The sequence below is a fragment of the Bos grunniens genome, chromosome 6 (assembly GCF_055505025.1).
Source record: "Bos grunniens cultivar Pamir isolate PY7600 chromosome 6, Bosgru_T2T1.0, whole genome shotgun sequence".
NCBI lineage: Eukaryota > Metazoa > Chordata > Mammalia > Artiodactyla > Bovidae > Bos > Bos grunniens.
The window spans coordinates 15,994,922-16,021,839 of NC_141170.1; the positions used below are offsets into that span (position 1 = coordinate 15,994,922).

General features: G+C 37.8%; 1 protein-coding gene across 30 annotated transcripts in view; it reads right to left on the bottom strand.

Moving 5' to 3' along the window:
- The window catches only part of PTPN13 (protein tyrosine phosphatase non-receptor type 13), a 224,006-nt gene that overhangs the window by 40,257 nt on the left and 156,831 nt on the right, over positions 1-26,918 (bottom strand). For 19 of the 30 annotated variants that reach the window (XM_086404911.1, XM_086404897.1, XM_086404914.1 and 16 more), the window contains 15 exons: positions 15,016-15,105; positions 14,366-14,473; positions 13,846-13,977; positions 12,365-12,828; positions 11,152-11,298; positions 9,828-9,921; positions 8,941-9,026; positions 7,863-8,016; positions 6,265-6,479; positions 6,061-6,159; positions 4,354-4,718; positions 3,406-3,589; positions 1,788-1,946; positions 656-827; positions 343-553 (listed from right to left, as the gene is read on the bottom strand). In XM_086404911.1, the coding sequence (XP_086261037.1) occupies positions 343-553; positions 656-827; positions 1,788-1,946; positions 3,406-3,589; positions 4,354-4,718; positions 6,061-6,159; positions 6,265-6,479; positions 7,863-8,016; positions 8,941-9,026; positions 9,828-9,921; positions 11,152-11,298; positions 12,365-12,828; positions 13,846-13,977; positions 14,366-14,473; positions 15,016-15,105 (2,680 nt within the window). The remainder of the gene's footprint in view (positions 1-342; positions 554-655; positions 828-1,787; positions 1,947-3,405; positions 3,590-4,353; positions 4,719-6,060; positions 6,160-6,264; positions 6,480-7,862; positions 8,017-8,940; positions 9,027-9,827; positions 9,922-11,151; positions 11,299-12,364; positions 12,829-13,845; positions 13,978-14,365; positions 14,474-15,015; positions 15,106-26,918) is intronic. The other 11 variants (XM_086404916.1, XM_086404907.1, XM_086404908.1 and 8 more) reach the window with 1 other exon arrangement.

Sequence of the window (26,918 nt, forward strand, 5' to 3'; positions counted from 1 at the left end):
TCTGGGAATCAGGTAGGACTTGCCAGGGCCAACCAATATATTCTCATTCCTTTGCCTCATCAGGACTCATCTGAATTTATGTCTAAGGCAATCAGCATACAGTCCTTGCTTTACTACTATGATCAGTGAGAACTGTCTGAAGATTGGTCTGGACAGTGTGGGATGCACATGAGTCACGAAACTGACACAGCCATTTGACCATCATGAAGGAAACATGTAATCTTTACTAATTCCCCATCCATTTAGTCTGTGAATTACTAATTCAGGAATATCTTTAAGAGAATCTAACGGCCTGAAATGCATGTGCACACACACAAAAATCCATGAATAATGGTGGAGTACCTTGTAGCTTTCAGCACCACTGAAGGAAGTGACATGTCTAATGTTCTCTTAGCTTCCTCCAGAGTCATTCCTTGTGTGCTGACTCCGTTCACATAGTGGATGACGTCTAGGAGCTGGAGATTACCCTCTGTGGCTGCGATTGACCTCGGACTGATATCACTAACATACACCACTTGATGCAGGCTGTCACGACCTCCAGATAAGGAAAAACCTTCAGGAAATAGAAAAATATTTGTTTCCTTAGGCTTAACAGTATGTACTTTTAATCTATCCAAGAAAAGTCACACTGCCCAAAGCTTGAATTTGCCATTACCCAACTCCTCTCTGTTGCATGTAAATGTGATATCAGGTAGCAAATGAGGCAGCACCGGCATCCTGGGTAATTCCAGAACTCGGCCAAGAACTAATCTGACTGTCCTGGGCGCAGCTCGGAGTAGGTTCACTGCATCTGTGTGAGTCATGTTTGTAACATCTGTGTCATTAACCTACAGAGATGAGAAAGGGCCAAAGTGGGATTACAGTTTTTGGAACACAGAAGTTGCTGACAAAATATAGTAATTTCCCTAACTTTCCATATAATCTATTTTGGCTAGTAGGAGATTCACAATGAAGAGTGGTCTCTAGGGACACTTCCCTGGTGGTCCAGTGGTTAAGAATGTAGGAGACATGGGTTTGATCCCTGGTGGGGGAACTAAGATCCCACATGCCACGGGGCAATGAAATCCATGCAGTGCTACTACAGAACTTGCACACTGCAATTAGAAGAAGCCCACGTGCCACAACACGAGAAGACTGCACGCTGCACTGAGCAAAGCCCCCCATGTGCTGCAACAAAGACCCCAGTGCAGCAAAAAAAAAAGAGAGTCTAGTCTCTAGTTTACTAATAATCTTCTTTACTGTGGAAATCATGAGCACAAAGACCAAGTAATTATAAATGAAATAATAATGCTATTACTATTGCTAATACAGATGTTATTACTTTGCTAATATAGAAAATTTATTCTTAGAGCAATTTAAGAAACTTTCTGAGACTCAAGATTGCTTGTTTAAAGTCTTTCCAAACTATGACTATATAAAGGCCTTTATTTATAAGAGGTGGAGAAGGAAAACATAAACCAAATGGAGAAATAGAGCATTATATCAACTCAACCTTCTTGGTTTTCCTTCTGCAGCACTGGCTTGATCTCTGGCCCTGCTGCAATGCTCAGTCACTTCAGTCGTGTCCGACTCTTTGCGACCCTATGGACTGTAGCCCGCCAGGCTCTTGTGTCCATGGGATTCTCCAGGCAAGAATACTGGAGTGGGTTGCCATGCCCTACTCCAGGGGGTCGTCCCCACCCAGGGATCGTGAATGTGTGTCTCCTGCATTGGCAGGTGGGTTCTTTACCACTAGCACCACCTGTCTAGCCACATTGGCACAAACACAGTCTGCTCAAATGTCTTACCTTGATGAGCCGGTCCCCAGGTCTCAGCCTCCCATCACTTTTGGCTGGATCCTGAATGACGTCGTGAACATAACAACCAATGCTCTGATTGCCTTTGGTTACTGTGAAGCCCAGGCTTCCTTTTTCCGACTTATTTAGGGTAATCAGGAGTTCCACCTCCTAAGGAAAGAAACAGTGATTCTATTTTGCAGTACAAAGAGAAAGACAACTATTCTTTCCATTGATTAACACAGGAGAAAACTAAACCTTAAAAGGCTGCTTAACTTGCCCAAGTAAAGAAGGCAGGTATGTATGTCTAGTTCTAGACAGAAGGTACCGCTCCAACCTCTTGCCTGCCAATGCAAAATAAAAGTTGGGTTTAAATTCAACATTATGTGCTTGTCTGGAGATAGCTGACCCAGAACTTACTCAAGCTTCAATTCTTATATTTTCAGAATAAACAAACAAAACACCCATGCCAAGAGCAACAGAAGAAAGCTTTTCTTGGGTAAAAACATGAAGTCTGGGTGATTAAATATCACAACTTGATATATTTAGTTGTATGAAAAATTTTTATTTTAAGATTTTAACTGTGGCACAAGGGTTGCTTAGGGCTTCTAGGCGTGATGACAGATTTCTAAGGAAATCATCCAAAGATTATTTTCACTCTACTGCTGAGAATGAAATTGAAGATGTAGATGCTATACACACACACACACACAATTATAGGGAAACAAAGTGCTTGGAAAGATTAAAGTGTTTATGGGTTCTGACTAGTGATGGTTTTAATCTTTTCTAACTTTTCTATAGTAAGTATTTATTACTTAGGTAGCAAAAAAATGTATTAAAAGGGTGACTTTGAATCAGTGTTAAGGATATTATTCTTTTTTTCAAATTCAAAAAATACTATATTTATCAAAAATTGGAACTACCAAAAAATTTAGACTTCGTAAATTTTTTTTCAAACAAATTTTTTCACCTTTTACATTTGAAATTAAAAACTCCAAGTGGTCAGACAGAATGACAGAAATGACAAAACTCAGATTCTCTTTCTTTTTCTTCAGATGATTGTGCTATCACTGTTTATGTCCAAGGGATGTTATTTCTATTAGAAATGTGACTTCCAAAGTGAATTTGTAAGTTTAGAAGTTCTAGGGTTATTAGTATAAAGGATTCCATTTAGGCACCCATAAAACAGTGTGGAAGAGAATGAAATTACGTTCAAACTTGATTAAAGAGTAAACAGGTAACTCGTCGAGTTTGGGAAATAATAGGTACTGGGCTAGGTGCTCTATATATGTTATTTCATTTAATACTTACCACAATACCATGAGGTTACTAGTCCCATTTTACAGCTAAAATTGCTAAAACTCAGAAGAATTAAGTAATTCATCCATAGCATCTGCCAAATTATAGCAAGTCACTGGGAGAGTCAGGATGTGTACCCAAGTCTTTTTGTCTTTTCCCTGAATTCTTAGCAGAGAAACACGGCAGATGTGTTGTCTGTTTACTGAGCATAGATATGAGGCTGATCTAAAGGACAGCAATTTCCCTAAAGGGAAGCTGTGTATTTTACTTGAGGAACTACATTTTACTTGAGAAAATATAGAATGTTCTTTATACAAAGGAAATAACTCACCAGTTCAAAGTCTTCAAGGTGGTTTTCCAAGTCATTTTTCAAAGATGTTAAGCTTTCTTGTCTAGTTGGTTCAGAAGTGTGATGTGTATGATATTTATCCATTGCATTTATGGGAACAGATTCTGATTGAGATTGACAGCTCTGCCCAGGAGTTACATCCAGTGGTCGAGGGGGAAGAGGGTTACTACAGAGACAAAGCAAGACTATTTTCAAACACATTGCAATGCCAATATAGTAAGTTTGTACCACAGATAGAGAATGCTTAAAAAACATTTACACCTGCTTTTTAGTGAGATCATTTTTAGTTTGATTCTGGACTATGAATTTATTTCACATCTGTTATGTGCTAATATTACTGATTTTTATTCTCTGTCGATCTCTTTAAGCTGCACAAATCAGTGAGAAAAGTTAAATAAATATATTTTTGATTCCCAGTTGTTAATTTTGGAGCTAAGGCTGAAGCTAATGTTATCAGAAGCCTAATGTGTGTTTCAACATAATAAGAAAAAAGAAATAAAGAGCCTTATTCTTGTAGTTATTTTGGATGACATCATAGAAAAAAAAAACAAACAATAAAAAACTTGAACAAATACAGTTGGACCTGAATATACACAAAGTGAAAGAAAGTGAAAGTTGCTCAGCTGTGTCCGACTCTCTGCGACCCCATGACTGTAGCCCGCCAGGCTCCTCTGTCCATGGGGATTCTCCAGGCAAGAATACTGGAGTGGGTTGCCATGTCCTTCTCTAGGGGATCTTCCCAACCCAGGGATCAAACCCAGGTCTCCCGCATTGCAGGCGGATTCTTTACTGATGGAACCACCAGGGAAACCCAAGAATACTGGAGTGGGTAGCCTAACCCTTTTCCACAGGATCTTCCCGACCCAGGAATTGAACCAGTGTCTCCTGCATTGCAGCTGAGCTACTAGGGAAGCCCAATATTGACAATACCTGCCCTCATGTTCTGGCTTATTAGGTACTTTCTGAGGATAGTAAAACATGGTACAAATGGGATCTTCTTGACTCCTGAGTGTGTCGTGATGACTTTGTGCCTGTGACATCATGTTGCTTAGAGTCTGTTGCAAAGCTGAGCTCCAGCTCATGTTTGGTATTTTTGCTGGAGCTTTCGCTAAGTCATCTTCTCCACTCCCACTGCTGTCACTGTAACTATCTCTCCGGGATGGGGACGTGCATGGTCTTCTGTTTTTGTCGGACATCTCATTTTCATCTGAGCTGGTGCCTTGCTCCGCACACGCTGTCTGAGGAGGGTCTTTGCTGTTGTTCAGAGGTACTTGTGCTGGAGAGTGCAAGGGGGTCTGTAACGAACACATTTAAAAAGGTCAGGGTGACAACGTATATTAACTTATATTTTCATTTAGGTGAAAATGAACAAATTAAACATCAGTACTTCCTGTTAAAATATTCAATTTTTTGATAAAAGTAATTTATGCTCATTAGAGAAAAAAAAATGGTATGTAAAAGTAACAACTGTTTATATTGTACAACTTGTACTTTCATTCAGAATTAGAGTCATAGTATATATTGTACTTTGCATCTTGCTTTCAAAATTTAGGTTTCTACCATAAGTATTTTCTGAGATCCTTAAACATGCTTTGCAAACACTGCATAAACTGTATAATAATCTTACAACTGGCTACAGCTTTTTATTGGATACAGAGTTCTTTCTAGCTTTCCACTATTAATAGAAATCTAGAACTTCTTTGTATGTAGGTTTTCATCTGAGTTTCTCATTATTTCCTTGCAATTTTCTGTAATAGAAATATAATTTTCTGTATTTAGAACATAAGATGTTTTTAAAGGCCTTGTTAAATATTTCCAGATTGCTTTCCAGAAAGATTGTATCAACATATATACTCAAGAACTGAGAGAATTTCTCAGTTCTTCCTATCTGATGACCAAAACCAATGTCGTCTCTTAAAATGCTAATGACAATGACCTTTCAGAAACGTTAGTTCCCTGTTAGTGTCTTTATAATACTCCCTCCTTCTCCCCAGTATAAGGGTTAAAGTTTCTGGGGCCAGACACTCCTGTCTTGGATACCCAGTGATCACGTTCATTGGTAATGGAACACTATTTTAAGTAGATAGGACAAAGGCTTTCAATTAGATTATTATTCACTTATGTGTGGGTTCCTAACTACTAGTATGCAATTTATAAATAACCATCAAAATAGATTTTGGGTCTTTTAGCTATTCCTTCATACAAGAGAGTGAAATGGACAAATGAATTGCCTACTCTGATTCCCAGTATTAAAAATTAAGGTCAAAAAAAAATCTTAAATAATTCTCATTTTCATCTAAACTAGCTCAGAAGGAAGATTATATTTTAAAATTTGATTCAATGAATAAATGGACAAAAGGTTATTGTAACCAATATTTTACATCTTTTACTACTTATGTTTGGCAAATAAATTCCCCAAATCCTAGAATCAGAAGGGAGAGAAGAGAAAGTGAATTACTTTATATTATAAACATCGAATACACTCGCAGGTTATGTGACCCATGTAAGATAATACTCCCAGCTAAAGAATTAACTAGGATGAAACCCAGAAGATCAATCAACGATGAAACCACTACAACTGAGTTAATCACTCGTTGACATTCTATAATAGTGTAAAGTACTTTTCCTCAGTCTCACCGAAAGAGCAGGGTCAATTTCTGGTAGCACCCCAGGTGGAGGTCTACAGAGGAGCAAGGATACTTCTGGAGACGTTCCCCTGAGAGCGGATATGACCTCCTGGGGGAACCATGAATGAGAAATGAAGACACGGTTAAACCATTTCATTCCGAAAGACCGATCTGCCTCATTAAAAATGCTGCACTCCACAGGCTGGGGGCTCACCTGTTGAGACAATCCTTTCAAAGAGGCTCCATTCACTTTTAAGATAACATCTCCCACATCAATTTGTCCACTTTCTGCAGCCGGCTGTCCAGGAAAGAGCTTTTTAACCCTTACTATGCTGGTGTTCATTTGCTCGGGTATAACATTATCCTCTCGAGAAAAACTGAATCCTAGGCCTGAGCTATTTTTCAGCAATTTCACCTCAAATGTATTCTCTGGAAAAAAAGGTATCAAAAAATGTGAATATTCTTAACAGGCTCTCTCTATGCATGTATAAACATATACAGTTTTGAATACATTATTAAAAAGCCCATTTCCACCATACTCACAGCTTTATATGCACTTATTGCACTCTTATTCTATACTCAAATCCCACTTTACAATCTGTTATTAAGAAAATTTAACTTATTGAACTGAGCTGCATGAACTAATAGGCTGCCTGATCAGAAAAGTGGGTTCTGAAAAAAAGATTCTAAAAAGGAAACTATGTCTTAATTCCATGTTTTATAAACTGCAGAATGACAGAGAAAAAGAGGGAAAAATCCAAGAAAGGAGACAGTGAAACAAATTCAGACATAAATGGGACAGATATGGTAAGAAGAACAAAACAAATAACAGAGAAGGGTTATGGGGAAGTGGATAGGTGACTTAATATTTAGGTGAGATATAATTTAATTCAGTAAAACTGTAACGCATGATGATAAAATTCTCATCAACAGAAGAAATTAAAAGAATAATAATCAGGAAAGCATGAAGAAATATATTTAAAGACATAGTAACAGAAGAAATAATGGAAGGACAAAAGACAGTAGGATTAAGTGGACATGCTAATCTTATTTTCATAATCAGGAAAGATGATATAGGTTGGGCTAATATTTTCTCCTTATTTTGGGGACTAATTCAGAATTGATGAAAGTTGTATAAGCAAAGAAAAATCTAAAATAAAGACAAAACAATGCTTATGTACCACCACCACCATTTATAAAGGACATTTATACCCATCAAAAGGAAGACAGATAAACTCAGAATGAAGAGTACTTCTGTATTATGACTACATTTAACCTTATGAAAAACTCACTACATTAGTCTTGATTTCCTTTTTTCATTGCGAGTTAGTGGCATGTCCAATTTTACTACCAGTTAGCTGGAAACGTTTGTAAGGAAAACAAGTATCTGGGAACTGTTAGTGAATTTCTATCAGAGTTAGCTTCACAAGTTCGTAAAATCAAACATATATAGAAAACGTAAGAGTCAAGGTTTCATATGGGTTTGAAGTCATTCTCAGCAGTTATTTATATTTATTTTTTTCTCTTACAAATTTTAGTTTGAATTTTACAACTATTTTAGGCACCATTAAATGACCATAATTTGTTTTGTGCCTGATTTCATTAGTCAAAGCCTTTCAGACTTCAAGAACTACAACTACGCGTGGTTCCCCCCTCCCTCCCCAAATTCAGTACAGTGCTGCATCAGGTTCTTATTTATACTTGACAAGAATCAAGAGACTCAGGATGAATTATGATCTGACATGTAAAAATCAAATTTTGAATAATCCAGGAATAAGTTTAAGGTGAGATGACAGCCTCCCAAGGTCTGACCTTCGGTAACAAAGCTGTAGTCTTTGACATGAATCATTTTCGTCATCATTTTTTCTGGGGCTTGACCTTGGGTGTCTGGATCAGAGACTGTACACTGGAGGACATGTTCTTTGGATGCTGGAGACTGTCCTTTTTCTAACAACAGATGAACCACCTGTATAAATAGAAGAGTGCCTTATTAACTAAGAATAAGGTTACATAAGAAAGCAAATAAATTTTCAGGACTTTGTACAGTTGGTGGTATAAAATCATTTAAAGTAACTCTCTGGTCTACCAAAACACAAGTAGAGGGAGGAAAAAACAGACAAAAGCAAGGGACTAAAAATGTCAAAATCAAGTTTTTTTAAATATTTTCTGTATAAAGAAGATAAATGATTAGAAAGAAAAAAATTCTATTATAAAAATAATATAAACACATTTTAGAAAATTCAGATACTAAAATAAAATCAGATAGCCATTGGGAAGCTGCTGTATGGGCACAGGGAGCTTAACCCAGAGCTTTGTGACAACCTAGAGGGGTGGGATGGGGTGGGAGGTGGAAGGGAGGTTCAGCAGGGAGGGGACACATGCATACTTGTGACTGATTCATGATCTTGTATGGCAGAAGCCAACATAATACTGTAAAGCAATTATCCTCCAATTAAAGATGGAAAAAAAATCATTATTATCTTAATAATATAAATACCATTATAAGTAATTTGTAAACTCCCTGACTTATAAATGTATTAGAACAATGTGAATTATCCTTTGGGTTGAAGGATACCTGGAAGTGAAAACCATTAGGTATTTGTAGATGTTTACGGAAAAAAAATGTTAAGGCAATCTCTCCCCTTCCTCCTGGCAGATCTCTGGTGATATCAGGGCTAAATGTGATATATAAAGCCTGCTTCCACAATAAAAATCCTCGTCATAATCCTTGCTTCCCAATTTGGAAGGAAAAAAATATGAGCATGTTTATTTACATTAATCAGGCTTTGTTTCCTGACTAATAAATTTGGAGATCTCAGTGAAACTGGTATTATTCACACATTATTATGTTCTGAGATATCTAGAAAAGGCTGGTATAATGATCTCTTACCTGTCCTGTATTTCTCAGTGTTTCCACAGCTTGCTTGTGGGTAGCCCCTTCTAGACTAACTCCATTGACAGCGAGGACACGATCACCTATAAATTAGGCAGTAATGATGAAAGAAGCAAGTCATAAAATAAGGATTCTACATGTTCTTTAATACCTTAAGGTCTTGTTTTATAGTAATTTGCTCGAGGAGAGACTCAGACAAATTCTGGACAAAAGTCTGTCACAGAGTTTCTTTAACATGTACTTAATTCCTTTCTCTATTCTACAGCTAATCTTAGGTATATTTTCAAACTGGATATTATATATACTATAAAATCAATTTTAATTATGAAAAAAATGACAGAGCTACAAACGCAGAGAGATGGGAGGTAACTAACCTAGTTAGTTCTTATTAGAAATGCAAATGTCATTGTTTTTACAAGGGCACTACCCCTTTCCAATTCTCTGGAAATCTGCTTCTTAAAAAGTACAAAGCATGAACTAAAACAAGATATTTTCTGATACTATATAGAGGATGGACTTTCCTGGTAGCTCAGATGGTAAAGAATCTGCCTGCAGTGCCTGAGACCTGGGTTTGATCCCGGGGTTAGGGAGATCCCTTAGGGAGGCCAAGGCAACCCACTTCAGTATTCTGGCCTGAAGAATCCCCATGGACAGAGAAGCCTGGTGGGTTATAGTCCATGGGGTTGCCAAGAGTCAGAAACGACTGAGTGACTAAGCACAGCACAGAGGATAAGCTGGAAATAAGATTCATGTTGTAATCTTAAAATAATATGTTCTTATTTTATATTATGAATAATTTGAAGGTCTTCATCAACTTTCCAATTTCTTCTTTATTTGTTGACATGATAATCCTTATGTAATTCCCATACCCACAAATACTCTACCTTTGTGAATTCTGCCATCAGACTCTGCTGCTCCCTTGGGAATAACAGCTTTCACATAAATGCCACCATGTCTGACACTGGTATTCACACCTCCCTAAGTGGAAAAAGACAAATAACGTTTTGTCACATGAAAAATGTTGCACTCCATCTTTCAGGTCTGAGACCTAGAAAGCATTCCATTCATCAGCCAAAGCAGCAGCATCACATTAGCACATGCAATTACTTCAATACCCAAGAATATTTCTAGTAAGTTTTCCAAATGCAAAAGCAGCTACGTTTTAGAAACATTCTTTTTTCAGAAAATAACGACATGCCAGATCTTTGCCTGGATGAGGGGGTGCTCTTCCTTTCAGAAATCTATACCATGCATTAGGCACAAATGGCAAGCAAAATCCAGCCATGAAATATTAGGGTGAGAATATAACTGTCAGAAATAAACAGCATATGGAGTAATATACTTCAGATCATATTTGCTAATCTGAAAATAAATCTCATGAGTCAATGGAAAATTTTCTTTTCACTTTAAAAGGTTTTGGCATAGAAGTTGTGCTACAGAGTAGATGAGATCTACTGAGTAGATGCTCCATCTCTTGTGGATATTCAGCTTTTATTTCCCTTCACAGTAGGAAGATAATAAAATTCTAAAGAAGTTATGGACAAGATAAAAAGGGTTACAGTATTGAGGACTGATAGAAAATCAGGTTTTCTTTTGGATCTCTATATGTTAAGAGTGTTATTTCTACCTTATTTCTAAATAGCGTTTCCTAACAAACAACATCCTTCAAATATAAATGATAATATTACACTTTAGGGTATAGTACATTAATAGAATTCTAAAGCAGTTTCATCAAATAGCCTATGCTCATATTTTAACTTCTTTAGAAGTATTACACATATTTTTGGGAACTTCTAATATTAAGCTACTAATCATATTTACATGCCAAGATGTATTATGAAGTGAAGGGCATATAAATATATATTAGACTTTAATTATTTATGATGTAGGTTAAAATTATTCCATGCTGATGTAGAAGCTGCCAAATATATATAAGACATACTTCTCAATTTTATATTTTTCAAGTCTTGTATTCAGATTAAACAAGTATGAAATCTCTGGGGGAAAACAGCATTTGTCTACTTTCTTTTAAACCACAGGAAAAAGTGACTAGAAAACATAAGTTTTTTAAAAAAAAGTCTTAAGATGTAATTCAATTTAAAGTTTTGCAAATATTTGACAAGTTTCCTTTTTGAAGCAAAATAATTCAAGTAATAAATTGGCATATGATAGGCTGCTGGAAATGGAGAAGAGAAAACATTTGAAAACCTTGTCGAACAGTACCGTGACACTTATCCCCAAGCTGTTATCATTTTTAGCCAGTTCAACCTCAAAGATATCTCCAGGTTTAGGAGGTGATGAAGGAAAAGTTTTAAAATTCATTTTGTTGGATGTATTCATGGAGGAGGAAGATTCCTTAACAAAGAAAAACAAACAAAAGCATTTCTTGTTAGAATCAAACAGAATTATTAATGGAAGATCTTTCTCTTTTTGAAAAATTAAGAAAAAGCAAGATACTAAAGGATAGAGTAGACTCAAAAATGATGAAGGCTGGAAAAGATCTTAAGGATCATCTAATCCAAGGCCTTCAGAGTTTAAAACTGAGGAAATTGAGATCTAGAGCCTAGAGGGCTTGCTTCAGGTAAAAAGATATGACTGAGGGAAGCCCAGAATCCAATTCAAACCTTGGCTTTTACATAATCCTTATCCAGTGCTTTTTATACACTCAAACTTAGGAAGCATTTCTATTTCCTTTAAAAAAAAAATCCATATATATCATGTAGTAGCTTTTAACTTGGGCCTTTAAGATGAGTAGGCCTTAAGTTTATTTTGCTAATGTTTAAATCCAATATAAACATAGGCACAACAGCTAAGCCTAATCTATAAGGACAGAACTCTCTCAAGAGGAATGCTGGAGACATTAACGAGGAATGTTTTTCAATGAACAAAGGGCTTAAGGTTCTTTTCTGAATCCACTTGTGAAAATGGGTCTAAATTATATCATGTCTAATATTTCTAGGAAATGGTCAATTTTCTATGTTATTGTTCTTATTATCATACATTCAGAACTTTAGAGTAATTTAGGCTGTTAATAGTAAAGTCACCTGTCCATTATATGAATTACTTAGGAACAATTTTTTCAGCTATTAAGTTCTCTTATTAATATAAATATTAAGTATGCAAGAGAGAAACAATTTATAGAAAACAATCATAATCTGGTTATTCATTCCTTTGTGTAATCACGTAGCAAGTTCCCAGAATAATAGCCATTTTGGAATTAGTATTCAAAGCTGCTAGTTTCTCTGAAAGTTAGCATCAAATGCAGTAGCAGTTAGTAGCATTATACATAAACGATTTCTCCTTTCCAGAATAATGTACTCTGTTCATAGTAGATTATTCTGCTCTATAATACATTTGCTGTTGTTTGTTTTGTTAAGTGGGGGGAAAAAAAATAAAAACCAAAATTCAAATTAAATGGTGCCTTTTTTGGTATGTGATGATCCTGACTGCTGGAATAAGTGGCTTCATCCATGTCTGAATCTCCACGGTCAGAGTAATCTGGTGCATCAGAAATGCCTGTATTTTTAGCTTTGCTTCGGTTACTATCAGTAGAAGTCCACTTTTTCTCGGTGGCTTTGGATATCACAGATGGGGAAGGGCTGCCACGCTGTGAGTCCTGCCAGCTTCGGTCAGCTGCATGGCTGGCAAAGAACCCGTTGACCTGGCTCTGTGACAAGCTGGCACTCTCAGTCCTGGAATCTTGAGAGCTCAGGCTGCCCTCCCGCAGGCCCCCAGACAGCCCAAACGAGCTCTCTGAGATGTGCCTCGGGGTGCCCCGTGGCCAGCAGTGGTCCTCAGAAGAATTTACAGTGCCGTCTTGCAGGTGGGAAGGCTTTTTCATGTAGTTTTTCGTGCCGTTGGCCATGTGCACAGGAGTAGAAGGCACTGCAAAGTCAAAATCAGCCCGTGAGGATGACAGGTTAGTGACACACACCTGGGCTCATACCCATGCACAATGTTCCCTGGTAGCTGCTGCGAGGATTTTACGCAGGATAACATGTGCACAACACCTGACCGGGGCTTGGAACCATGACAAGGTCCCAACAAACACTGAAGATGCTTTCTGTTTCCTTTGCCTTTTCTTTTGGTCATTCTTTGGGCAACTTCTATGGGAATGTGTACCCGCCTCACCTGAACTCCTCATTTCCATTCCCCAAGACCTGTTTCAAGTAAGTCCTCTGTGAAGACTTTCTTAATTCCCTATCCAGAGATAACTTGAATCTCCAAAGATCTTTGTTGAATGGTTATTTATATACTTGTTTTATATTGTCTTAACAAACTGCATGTTTTAGACTCCAAGTAATTATCAAAGAAGGTAATTCCATCCTCCTTACATATATAGTTCTTTTTAAAAGCCACTTAGGAAAGCTTTCCTAAGACGAAAATCACAGGTGACATGTGTAAAAGAATTATAGATACTACATGTATGTGGAATCTAGAAAAATGGTACAAAAATATGGTCTTTTACATATAAGTCTTTTATATATATATGTCTTTTATATTTCTGGCATGTTGGCATCCTTTCCCTTTTATAAACAGGTTCAAGACAGGACTTCATAGATAACTGTTATATAATTATATTAATTGGGCAATGATTAAGAATTTTATTTCTAATTTGGCCTAAGATGTGATAGAACACACCAAGTACTTGGAATTTACTCAAGTGATACTGATTTTGCACAACAAATAATTTTTATGCACGTAAAGAGGAATGAGACAGGAAATCTTGGAAGTGATGAATGAAAGACTTGTACTGATGCATAAAATTAAAGCAATCAGAACTACACATATTAGATTTCCAGAAAGGAAATAAAAGTTTAAATCTAATTTATGTGTCAAGGTACTGAAATTTTTGTGGGAACTGGAACAGAATCCACAGCTCAGAGACGTCCACAGTGTTACCTTTGGATAGCTTTTCTTTTGGCTGAGAGATAACCAGGGTCACATCTTCAGGTGCATTTTGCAAAATTTCAACTGCGGCATGGTGGCTGACCCCCTCCAGACTGACACTATTCACAGATATCAAACGGTCTCCTGTAAAAACAGACAACCCAGTGTCTTCTACAGCTAAGAGAAATTCAGGCTAAATCTTAGAAATGTTACCTCCCTCTCAACATTTTTGTTTTCCCCAACTTCTACTTTTGCCATCTGTGCAAATTCACTGTCAGTAAGTACTTTAAAGTGAAAGTGTTAGTTGGCCAGTCTTTGCGACCCCATGGACTGTAGCCTGCCAGGCTCCACTGTTCATGGAATTCTCCAGGGAAGAATACTGGAGTGGGTAGCCATTCCCGTCTCCAGGGGATATTCCCAACCCAAGGATCGAACCTGGATCTCCCATATTGCAGGCAGCTTTACCATCTGAGCCACTAGGGAAGCCCAGTAAATACTTAGGAAATTCCCTAAATTCCCTAAAAATAAATACCTGGCTTTAAGCATCCATCCAAGTCAGCTGGTCCTCCAGGAGTAACTGAACTAATAAATACACCTAGATCCAGTCTTCCCATCTTTTCTCCACCAATAATTTGAAATCCTGTGAATCAGCACATTAAAATAAAATCTTCATGGGGAGGGGCAAGATACAGATTAGGAGACTAAAAGATATAAACTACTATGCATAAAATAAATAAGCTACAAGAATATATTACATAGTACAGGAACATAGCCAATATTTTATAATAACTATAAATGGAATATAACCTTTAAAAATTGTGAATCCCTATACTGTACACCTGAAACATGGCATTATAAATCAACTGTTTCAATAAAAAAAAAGTAAAAATGAAAATATCTCATGACACTGGTGCTTTCAAGGACTAATGATGAGTCTGTTTGACACACAGAAGTGTACAGACTTATACTGAATATGACTTAATAGGTAACACATGTGAGACGGGACTTAAATTTGGTGGAAACATTGCTTGTATGCATTTCACCTTTGGCATTTCCTGACTGGGCAAGTGGGAGAAGGGGACTCAGGTGGGGACAAGTGGGCTGGTTCCTCAATGCCCATGTTATGCAATCGACCTTTTCTCTTTGAATTCTCACAGACCTTGAAGAATCTCAGTGACTTACCTAAGCCATATTGTGCATCTTTTTTCAGGTTAACCAGAGTGATCTCCCTTTCTGGTGAAGATGCTATGCTCCATCTTTTGTGTAGCACATCTACGGGGAAATTGTAAGATACAATTAACATAACATGGTTAGGCATTGAGACTGTCTGCTTGTTCCAATTTAAACAATAAAGCTCACTATTAGATTGCTCAGTCACTTTAAAATCATATTTTAAATAATATGCTATTATCTATCTGCTGATAATGAGTTATAGTTTACCAAATAATTATGTTATTCCTTTATTCCTTATAAATGGTTCCCCGTGAAATCAGTACATTTCAGTTACAAACGCATAAATAGATCTCAAGAAATTTAATGATTTGAGCAAGTTTACTCAGTCTTCCCTGGTGGCTCAGATGGTAAAGCGTCTGCCGGCAATGTGGGAGACCTGGGTTCGATCCCTGGGTTGGGAAGATCCCCTGGAGAAGGAAATGGCAACCCACTCCAGTACTCTTGCCTAGAAAATTCCATGGACCGAGGAGCCTGGTAGGCTAGTCCATGGGGTCACAAAGAGTCAGACACGACTAAGCGACTTCATTTTCACTTTCACTCAGTTAGTACATTTAAGAAACGAACTGTAAACTTCGGTTGTTACACTCTATGTCTTTCTGTCACATCATAGCTGACCTCCTGAATTTGACAATGTTCAATATGTAAATCTTCTACTAATAAGTGGCTGATATTTCTACTTGTATGAGTAAAACATTCATGGTGAATTCTAAGGTTTATGAAGAGACAGGATTAATTCTTTTAAATCTGACTAACGACTTGGCTGGCACATTTATATTCTCAAAGGGCTTCAATTTATTTCTTATTTTATTTATGGAACAATCTCAGGAGGTAGGCAAAGAGATTTTTAGTCACTTTTTAGCAGATGAGGAATAATAGTTCATGACTTGCTCAAGATTATAGCGGGCATCACTGCCCAGCAGTGATTACCAAGTGTTTACCTTGCTGCTGCTGCTGCTAAGTCGCTTCAGTCGTGTCCGACTCTGTGCGACCCCAGAGACGGCAGCCCACCAGGCTCCACCGTCCCTGGGATTCTCCAGGCAAGAATACTGGAGTGGGTTGCCGTTTCTTTCTCCAGTGCACGAAAGTGAAAAGTGAAAGTGAAGTCACTCAGTCGTGTCCAACTCTTCGTGACCCCGTGGACTGCAGCCTACCAGGCTCCTCCATCCACGGGATTTTCCAGGCAAGAGTACTGGAGTGGGGTGCCAGTGCCTTCTCCAGCAAAACACCTTAGGCACTTGATAAATGCTAAATACACTGAGTGAATGTTGGCATCCAAACTAAAATTTACTTTTTCTTATTTCCACTTCTTTTTTTTTTTTTAGCAAGCGGGTCACTGAAAAGTATCTCCTAAATTAAACCAATAAATATGCCACTTATTTGTCATATTATTAAAATTACTTCATTTAGTTAGCAATCAGAGCATGTGAAAACACAGAAATATACACACACACTTCTTGTCATGAGTTAAAATGTGTTCCTCCACCCTTTCCACAAATACATGTGCTGAACCAATAACTCCTAGTACCGCAGAATTCACAATCATATTTAGAGACAGGTTTTTAAAAAGATAATTAAGTTAAAATGAGGTGTTTAGGGTGGCATAATCCAATATGACTTCTTCCTTATAAAGAGGGGGGCTTCCCTGGTGGCTCAGACGGTAAAGCGCCTGCCTGCAATGAGGGAGACCTGGGTTCGATCCCTGGGTCGGGAAGATCCCCTGGAGAAGGAAATGGCAACCCACTTCCAGTACTCTTGCCTGGAAAACTCCATGGATGGAGGAACCTGGTGGGCTACAGTCTATAGGGTCGCAAAGAGTTGGACACAACTGAGCGACTTCTCTTTATATAGAGGGAATGTAGATATAGACATGTGTGCATGGAGGGAAAATCACATGAAGACAGAAGACCTTCATCTACAAAGCCAAGGAGTGGTCTCAAGAAATCAATGCTGCTGACACTTTGATCTCAGACTTCTAACCTCCAGAACTGTGAGAACAAACCTATGTTGTTTAAGCCTCCCAATCTGTGGGACCGAGTTATGGCAGCTCGAGTAAATTAGTACATTTCTTAACATCAACTGTAATTTAATAGTTGACACTTGTCCGTGTGTGAGGAGGTGGCAGTGGCAGCAAATGAGTTCAACACACTCAGAAAGATATCTGTTTAAATCTGCAAATTTATCTCTAAATAGTTTTTAGGCATATTGAAACTTTTTGAAAATTAGAGGTTATCCACCAACATATGACTACCCATGGATTTCAAAATGCATTATTACGTTATTAATAATAACATGTTACACAACATGTACTAATGCTTAAACGATGCAAATGTGATAGTTCATATTCTAGCAATAAACTTCTTTAATTTCAGAAAACCACCACCACCATCAGATGCTCTCTGAAGTGAATTAACCTTGTCGCTTAAGCACCAAGTACCAGTGCAAGCTTAATAGCTCCCTATAGTATGTGTCTCTATTGTGTTGTTTCTTTTTGACCAAAACTTAGTTATAAACTCAGCTATAATCAACAGAAGTTGTAGTAGTTCAATATTTCTAACTAATGAGATATCAAAAAAAAAAAGGAAAAAGATCACTGGACAATCATATGAAGAGCCTTATATATTTAGTTTATACAAGTAAAGTTCATGAATTATTGTCTAAATTAATATTATCTAAGTGGCTGATATGCTGCTGCTGCTAAGTCGCTTCAGTCGTGTCAGACTCTACTTTCATCCTAAAATAGATGATTAACTCTAATTTTCAGCTAGAGTTAAATAAAAAAAAAATACAACAGAATGAAACTGATAAAATGAAACAAATAAGGGATGAAGTCATGTTAGGTATTAAATGTAAACTTTTATCACCATTGTGAAGACAGAGTCCATTTCCTTTACGCAGAGTGTTTCTGCCTTTGATTATAAAAGTGATCAATATTCTGAATGTTTTTAAGGAGTATCTGCTACAAGTCAAAGGTATTGATTCAAAGAATAAAAATGCCATTTCTCTATTTTCATTTCCAACAATATGTACTTACAAGATTGGTTATTTATGCTACTTATTTTTAAAAATATGTGTGTGTATGTATATAAAACATTTCCTAGGTAAACAATATTGGGATATATGTACATACACACACTAATTATGCAATTTTTTTGGTATTTATTTCTCTAACTAGAAGCAACAGATTAGGCTCTTGAATATAGATTCAAGGATTCATCAATGAGATTTGAATATTCATTTATTCAGTTATACTTTCACCTTTCAAATACTGTGTTGGCCAAAAAGTTTGTTTGGGGTTTTCCATAACATCTTAACAGAAAAACCTGAGTGAACTTTTTGGCTAACCCAACATTTGCTGAATAATATTCCTAGGAAAGTCACTCATTAGGCAACTGGCGAAAATAAAAAGAGATAATATGAAAAAGTGACAATCCATATGAAAACTGCTAGTGTAATGAAGTTGGCTCAGATCAGAGCTCAGTCAGGTCAGGCTAGAAGAACGAAGAGTTGTCTGACTGATGAAGAGAATGTTAACCACTCAAAGAAATATTTGTATCACAAAAGTATGAGTCGGACCTGTAAGAGCAGAGAGCTTTCTCCCTGCCAGAAAAAAAACAGACCTCAGGGACATGTGTGTGCACACATGCACGCACACAGTCGTGTCCGACTCTTCATGACCCCATGGACTGTAGCCCGCCAGGCTCCTCTGTCCATGGAATTTTCTAGGAAAAATACTGGCGTGGGTTGCCATTTCCTTCTCCAGGGGATCTTCCCGGCCTGGGGATCAAACCCACATCTCTTGCATCTTCTGCATTGGCAGGCAGTTCCTTTACCCCTGTGCCATCTGGGAAGCTCCTCAAGGACATGAGGTACAGTTTAATAAGTGGATTATGTAGATGGTATACATGTACAACATGTAGAAAGAAAAGAAAGTGAAGTCGCTCAGTCGTGTCTGACTCTTTGCGACCCCATGGACTGTAACCTACCAGGCTTCTCCGTCCATGGGATTTTCCAGGCAAGAACACTGGAGTGGGTTGCCATTTCCTTCTCCAGGGGATCTTCCCGACCCAGAGATTGAAACTGGGTCTCTTGCATGTAGGCAGACGCTTCACCGTCTGAGCCACCCTGGACAATCATGTAAGGCATTAACAAAAGCTGAGATGGATAAAAGGTGGAAAAGCTTCTGGGAAGATGGCACAGATCAGCTTGGCTAAAATACAAGATGAGTCAGGTGGAGTTGAATACTATTTTGGAAAGTGAAGCTTTGTTAACCTACTCCTTATAACAGGGACCCACACCTGTCATCCTGACTTATTAATGTGGGGACAGAGGAAGAATGTCGGTGTAGAGCTACATGTGAGTAGACAGTACTGTGCACATACTGAATTTATATTTATCTTGTATTCTATTCACATAGAAGTTCAAAATACTTCTGTTGGCTTAGAAAAAAGACAAGTATCTGGAGGTATATAGTACATAAGAACCCAACTAAATTTAAAGATACAGAATTCAATGAGGATTAAATAGAATTTATGAATCACTGAAAGTGAGGAACCAGACATTTTAAGACATTTTAAGTACCAAGACATTTCTGAGTTATTTTAATTACTGTATGGAAACAAGCATTAATATTCAAAGCATGTATTTTTTATATCTTTAAAATTATTTTCTTTTCCTATGGCCACAGCAAATTCCGCAAATATTTTAATGTGAAAAAGAGGCTCAAATAGAAATTACTATTTCTTTAAGTAATACATGCTGGTGTTATTCCCAATTTTACCTGTGAAATATCTTAAGAACTGATACATGTATAATAATTCAGAAATTAAATGCACACTGTCTGCATTAGAGACTGTTTCAGTGTTGCCTTTCTCATCTTTCATAAGGCTCATGAGGATCCCAAGTAGAATAATTGTGGATACTAATGATAGATACATATATGAGTAAATTATCGGAATTTCCTAGTAAAAGCACTTTTCAGGTAAGGCCAAGGCCATATAATTGATTTAAGTGAATCAATAATTCTTTTTCTAAGGAAAATTATTTTTTTGGGTTACAGATACAGACCCTTGTCAATTATCAAGCAGCTCCACAAAACTGGTTCTAAGAGGAAACAGACAAAAGGTAGAGGAGGCACCTGATAAATTCATCACTCACTCTAGGGAAAAAAGACCCATTTCAAACCCGGAGGTGACGGACCAGCAACACTACATTGGTATAAGAATAGAGAGAGGTATTTTTCATTGTTATATCACCTAATACACTAACTGCTCTGGTGGCAGAAGCAGAAAATCATGATGGAAACTTTGGTGTTTTGTTTCTGTGACAGCACAAATCAGCTAAGTGAAATGGAGCCATATAACATTTCAGGGACATATTTAACCCATTCATAGACTGAAAGGCTTGGTTTAGATAAACTTTTAATATTTTTTTTAGATAAACTTTTAAATTCCTTTCAGTTCTCAATTTATCTGACTATATTTTGTTTCTGGTTAATTCTCATATCTGCTAAATCTTCTGTGAGCACTTTGGACTTTTATTTTTCATAATCTTCAACTATGTATGTATCCTAATTAAACTTTAGGTGGAAAAAAAAAAACAAAACCCTAGCATTTAAATTATACTGGTCCTTGATATCTGACTAAAAAGTAATCTTTTAATCTCAAATAAACAATGTAATCTACCAGATTAAAAAAAAAAAATTCCCCTAACCTACTACCTAAAGGAAACAGAAAAATAACAAAACCCAAAGCCAGCCTAAGGGAGAAAATAATAACGATCAGAGAGGAAGTTAAAAGAGGAGAAATAACAATGAACACTGTGCGTGCTCCGTCGCTTCAGCTCCGTTGCTTCAGTTGTGTCTCTTTGGTAGTGTCTGAATCTACAGTCCTATGGACTGTAGCCTGCCAGGCTCCTCTGTCCATGGGATTCTCCAGGCAAGAATACTGGAGTGGGTTGCCATGCCCTCCTTCAGGGGATCTTCCTGATCCAGGGACTGAACCCGCATCCCTTAATGTGTCTCCTGCTTTGGCAGGTGGATTCTTTACCACATGCCACGTGGGAAGCCCAGCAGAGAGATACAAAAAATCATAAGGGAATATTACAGTTACATGCCAACAAGCTAGACAACCTAGAATAAATGGACCAATTTCTAGAAACATACAGCCTGCCAAGATTGAGTCAAGAAGAAATGGATACTTTGAGCAGACCTACCACTAGCAGGAAAATTGAATTTGTCATTAAAAAATCCCCAGTAAAAAAGTCCAGTACTGGACAGTTCACAGGAAAATTCTATCAAATGTTTAAAGAAGATTACACCTATGCTTTTCAAAGTATTCCCTCAAACCGAAGATGATAAAATACTCCCAAATTCATTCTAGGAGGCCACCATCCATTATTATGGTATGAACCAGACAAAGACACTACAAAATAAAGAAAATTACAAGCCAATATCTTTGATAAATATAGATGCAAGAATCCTCAACAAAATATTAGCAAGCCAAATGCAAAACTATATAAAAAGGGTCATACATCATGATTTACTCCAGGGACACAGGGATTGTTTGTTTCACAAAACAGTCTGTGATATACCATATCAACAAAAGGAAGGATAAAAAGCACATGATCATCTCAATAGACAAAGAAAAGCATTTGACAAAGTTCAACATCTATTCATGATAAAAACTCTCCGGAAAGTGGGTATAGAAGGAGCATATCTCAACATAATAAAGTGTGTGACCAACACGCTGGTCACAGCTACCACCATACCGAACAGTGAAAAGCTGAAAACCTTTCCTCTAAATTCAGGAATAAGACAAGGATGCCCAAATCTTTCCACTTCTATTCAACTTAGTACTGAAGTCAGTAAAGTTGCAGGATATGAGATTAACATAGAGCAATCTGTTGCAGACTTCCCTGGTGGCACAGTGAATAAGAATCTGCCTGCCAATGCAAGAGACACGGGTTTGTCCCTGGGCTGAGAAGATTCCACATGCTGTGGAGTGACTAAGGCAGGGCACCACAAACAGAGAGTGCCCACGCGCTAGAGCCTGTGAGCCGCAACCACTAGGCCTGTGAGTCACAACTAGTGAAGCTCGGGTGCCCCAGAACCTGTGTTCTGCACCAAGAAAAGCCACTGCAACGAGAAGACTGGGCACTGAATGCAGGAGTATCTCCTGACTGCCGCAACCAGAGAAAGCCTGCACACAGCCATGAAGACCTAGTGCAGCAGCAAAATGTTGCTTTTCTATATACTCATAAGGAAATATCAGAAAGAGAAAGTTAAAAAGAAAGCATGCAAGCAACAACAAAATTCTCCCTAAAATCATATCAATAAAATACCTGGGAACAAACTTAACCAAGGATGTAAAAGATCTTCACTCTGAAAACTACAGTGGCCATACTGCTCAAAGCACTTTACAGATTTAATGTAAAAATATGTATGACATATTTCACAGAACTAGAAGAAATAATCCTAAAATTTATATGGAATGGCAAAAGACCCTGAATTACCAAAGCAATTTTGGGAAAAAAAAAATAAAGCTCTCATCATCTCAGATTTCAGATTATACTACAAAGCTACAGTAATAAAAACACCATGGTACTGGCACAAAAGCAGACACATAGCTCAATGGGACAGAGAACCTAGAAATAAATTTATGCACCTATGGTTACTTAGGGGAAAGGCTAACAGAGTTTTGCCAAGAGAACACACTGGTCATACCAAACACACTTTTTCAATAACACAAGAGACGACTCTACACATGGACATCACCAGATGGTCAATACCAAAATCTGATTGATTATATTCTTTGCAGCCAAAGACGAAGAAGCTCTATACAGTCAGAAAAAACAAGACCAGGAGCTGACTGTGGCTCAGATCATGAACTCCTTATTACAAAATTCAGACTTAAATTGAAGAAAGAGAAAACCACTAGGCCATTCAGGTATGACCTAAATCAAATCCCTTATAATTATACAATGGAAATGACAAATAGATTCAAGGAGTGCCTGAAGAACTATGCAAGGAGGCTTATAACGTTGTACAGGAGGTGGTGATCAAAACCATCCCCAAGAAAAAGAAATGCAAAAAGGCAAAAGGGTTGTCTGAGGAGGCCTTACAAATAGCTGAGAAAAGAAGAGACGATAAAGGCAAAGGAGAAAGGGAAAGATAACACCCATCTGAATACAGAGTTCCAAAGAACAGCGAGGAGAGATAAGAAAGCCTTCCCAAATGATCAATGGAAATAAATAGAGGAAAACAACAGAATGGGAAAGACTAGAGATCTCTTCAAGAAAATCAGAGATACCAAGGGAACATTTCATGCAAAGATGGGCACAATAAAGGACCTAACAGAAGCAGAAGATATAAAGGAGAGGTGGCAAAAATACACAGAAGAACCATACAAAAAAGATCTTAATGACTTAGATAGCCACAATGGTGTGATCACTCACCTAGAGCCAGACATCTTGGAATGTGAAGTTAAGTGGGCCTTAGGCTGCTGCTGCTGCTGCTAAGTCACTTCAGTTGTGTCCAACTCTGTGCAACCCCATAGACGGCAGCCCACCAGGCTCCCTGGTCCCTGGGATTCTCCAGGCAAGGACACTGGAGTGGGTTGCCACTGCCTTCTCCAGTGGGCCTTATAAAGCATCACTAAAAACAAAGCTAGTGGAGGTGATGGAATTCCAGTTAAGCTATTTCAAATCCTAAAAGATGACGCTGTTGAAGTGCTGCACTTAATATGCCAGCAAATTTGGAAACTCAGCAGTGGCAACAGGACTGGAAAAGGTTAGTTTTCATTCCAATCCCAATGAAAGGCAATGCCAAAGAATGCTCAAACTACCACACGATTGCACTCATTTCACACACTAGCAAGTTAAAGTCGCTCAGTAGTGTCCAACTCTTTGCAACCCCATGGACTATATAGAGTCCATGGAATTCTCCAGGTTAGAATACTGGAGTGGGATGCCTTTCCCTTCTCCAGGGGATCTTCCCAACCCAGGGATTGAACCTAGGTTTCCCACGTTGCAGGTGGATTCTTTATCAACTGAGCCACAAGGGAAGCCCAAGAATACTGGAGTGGGTAGCCTATCCCTCCTCCAGCGGATCTTCCTGACCCAGGAAATGAACCAGGGTCTCCTGCATTTCAGGTGGATTCTTTACCAACTGAACTATCAGGGAAACCCTTGCTATACACTAGCAAAGTAATGCTCAAAACTCTCCAAGCTAGGCTTCAACAGTTTGTGAACTGAGAACTTCCAGATGTACAAGCTGGATTTAGAAAAGGCAGAGGAACAAGAGATCAATTTGCCAATACCCTGTTGGATCATAGAAAAAGTTAGAGAATTCCAGAAAAACATCTACTTCTGCTGCATTGACTATGCTAAAGCCTTTGACTGTGTGGATCACAACAAACTGTGGAAAATTCTTAAACAGATGGGAGTATCAGACCACCTTATATGCCTCCTAAGAAGCCTGTATGCAGGTAAAAAAGCAGCAGTTAGAACTGGACATGAAACAATGAACTGGTTCCAAATCGGGAAATGAGTATGTCAAGGCTGTATACTGTCACCCTGCTTATTTAACTTATATGCCTAATACATCATGCGAAATGCTGGGTTGGATGAAGCACAAACTGGAATCAAGATGGCTGGGAGAAATAATAATAACCTCAGATATGCAGATGACACTACCGTTATGGCAGAAAGTGAAGAGAACTAAAGAACCTCTTGATGAAGGTGAAAGAGGAGAGTAAAAAGCTGGCTTAAAACTCAACATTCAGAAAACGAAAATCATGGCATCTGCTCCCATCACTTCATGGCAAATAGATGGGGAAACAACAGAAACAGTGAGAGTTTATTTTCTTGGGTTCCAAAATGGTGACTGCAGCCATGAAACTAAAAGACGCTTGGTCCTTTGAAGAAAAGCTATGACAAATCTAGACAGCATATTAAAAAGCAGAGACATTACTTTGCCGACAAAGATCTGTCTAGTCAAAGCTGTGGTTTTTCCATTACTCATGTATGGATGTGAAAGTTGGACCATAAAGAGGGCTGAGTACTGAACAATTGATGCTTTTGAACTGTGGTGTTGGAGAAGACTCTTGAGAGTCCCTTGGACTGCAAGGAGATCCAACCAATCAATCCTAAAGGAAATCAGTCCTGAATATTCATTGGAAGGACTGATGCTGAAGCTGCAGCTGCAATACTTTGGTCACCTGATGAGAAGAGCCAACTCATTAGAAAAGACCCTGATGCTGGGAAGATTGAAGGCAGGAGGGAAAAAGGACAACAGAGGATGAGATGGTTGGATGGCATCACTGACTCAATGAAGATGAGTTTGAGCAAGTTCTAGGAGATGGTGAAGGACAGGGCACCCTGGCATGCTGCAGTCCCTGGGGTCGCAAGGAGTTGGACATGACTGAGTGACTGAACAAGAATATGGTCAATTATTGTATAGCAAAGGAAGTAAAATATATGATTGAGTAAAGACAGTCTCTTCAATAGTGTTGCTTAAGGAAACTGGAATAGTACATGTCAAATAATGAGATTAGAAAATTTCCTTATACCATGTATAAAAATTAACCCCAAATGGATCAAAGACCCCAAACCATAAAACTCCTAGATGAGAACATAGGCAGAACCACACTTTGACATAAATTGTAGTAATATTTTTGGATATGTCTCCTCAGGCAAACGACATAAAAGCAAAAATGAACAAATAAATTTAAAAACTTCTGCAAAGCACAGGAAACCACTGACAAAATGAAAAGACAATCTATTGAATAAGAGAAAGTATTTTGCAAATATGACCATTAAGGGATAATACCCAAAATATATAACTCATACAACTCAATATAAAAAACACAATCAGAAAAAAAAATGACCCGAAGGCCTGAAAAGATATTTTTCCAAAGAAGACATACAAATGGTGGACAGGCCCAGAAAAAGATACTTGAAATCAATAATCATCAGAAATGCAGATTAAAACCACAATGAGCTATTACCTCACACCTGTCAGAATGGCTACATGCAAAAAACAAATGCTGTTGGGTATGGAGGAAAGAGAATCCTTGTACACTGTTGGTGGGAATGTAAAATGGTGCAGCCACTATGGAAAACAGTATGGATGTTTCTCAAAAACCTAAAAACAGAACTACCACGTGACCCAGCAATTCCACTCCTGGGTATATATCCAGGAAAAACAAAATCACTAATTCAAAAATACACATGTACCCCAAAGTTCATAGCCGCACAATTTACAAATATCCAAGATACAGAAGCAACCCAAGTGTCCATCAATAGAATGAATGGATAAAGATGTGATACACACACACACACACACAATGGAATATCACTGTCATAAAAAGGAATGAAATTCTGTCATTTGCGGCAATGTGGATGAACCTAGAGAATAAGAATACTGTGCTTAGGGAGATAAGTCTGACAGAAAATACATATACTGTATGATATCGGTTACATGTGGAATCTAAAATATAAAACAAATGGATATATATTTAGCAAAACAGATGCACAGGTATAGGAAACAAACCAGTGGTCACCAGTGGGGAGACTGAATCAGGGAGGGTCGACAGGGGTATGGGATTAGGAGATACAAACTATCATGTATAAAGCAGATAAGCAACAAGATATATTGTACAGTACATGGAATTATTGCTTTGTAATAATAATAGATATTGCTTCATAATAACTTTTAATGAAGTATAAAATACTCTTCACTATGTTGTACTCGAGAAACTATTATAAATCAACCATAATTTTTAAAAAAGAAAAAAAGGGCTATTATACGATGTATCTTTTTTTGAAAGGTTAAGCAACCTTCTTTTGAAAAGGGG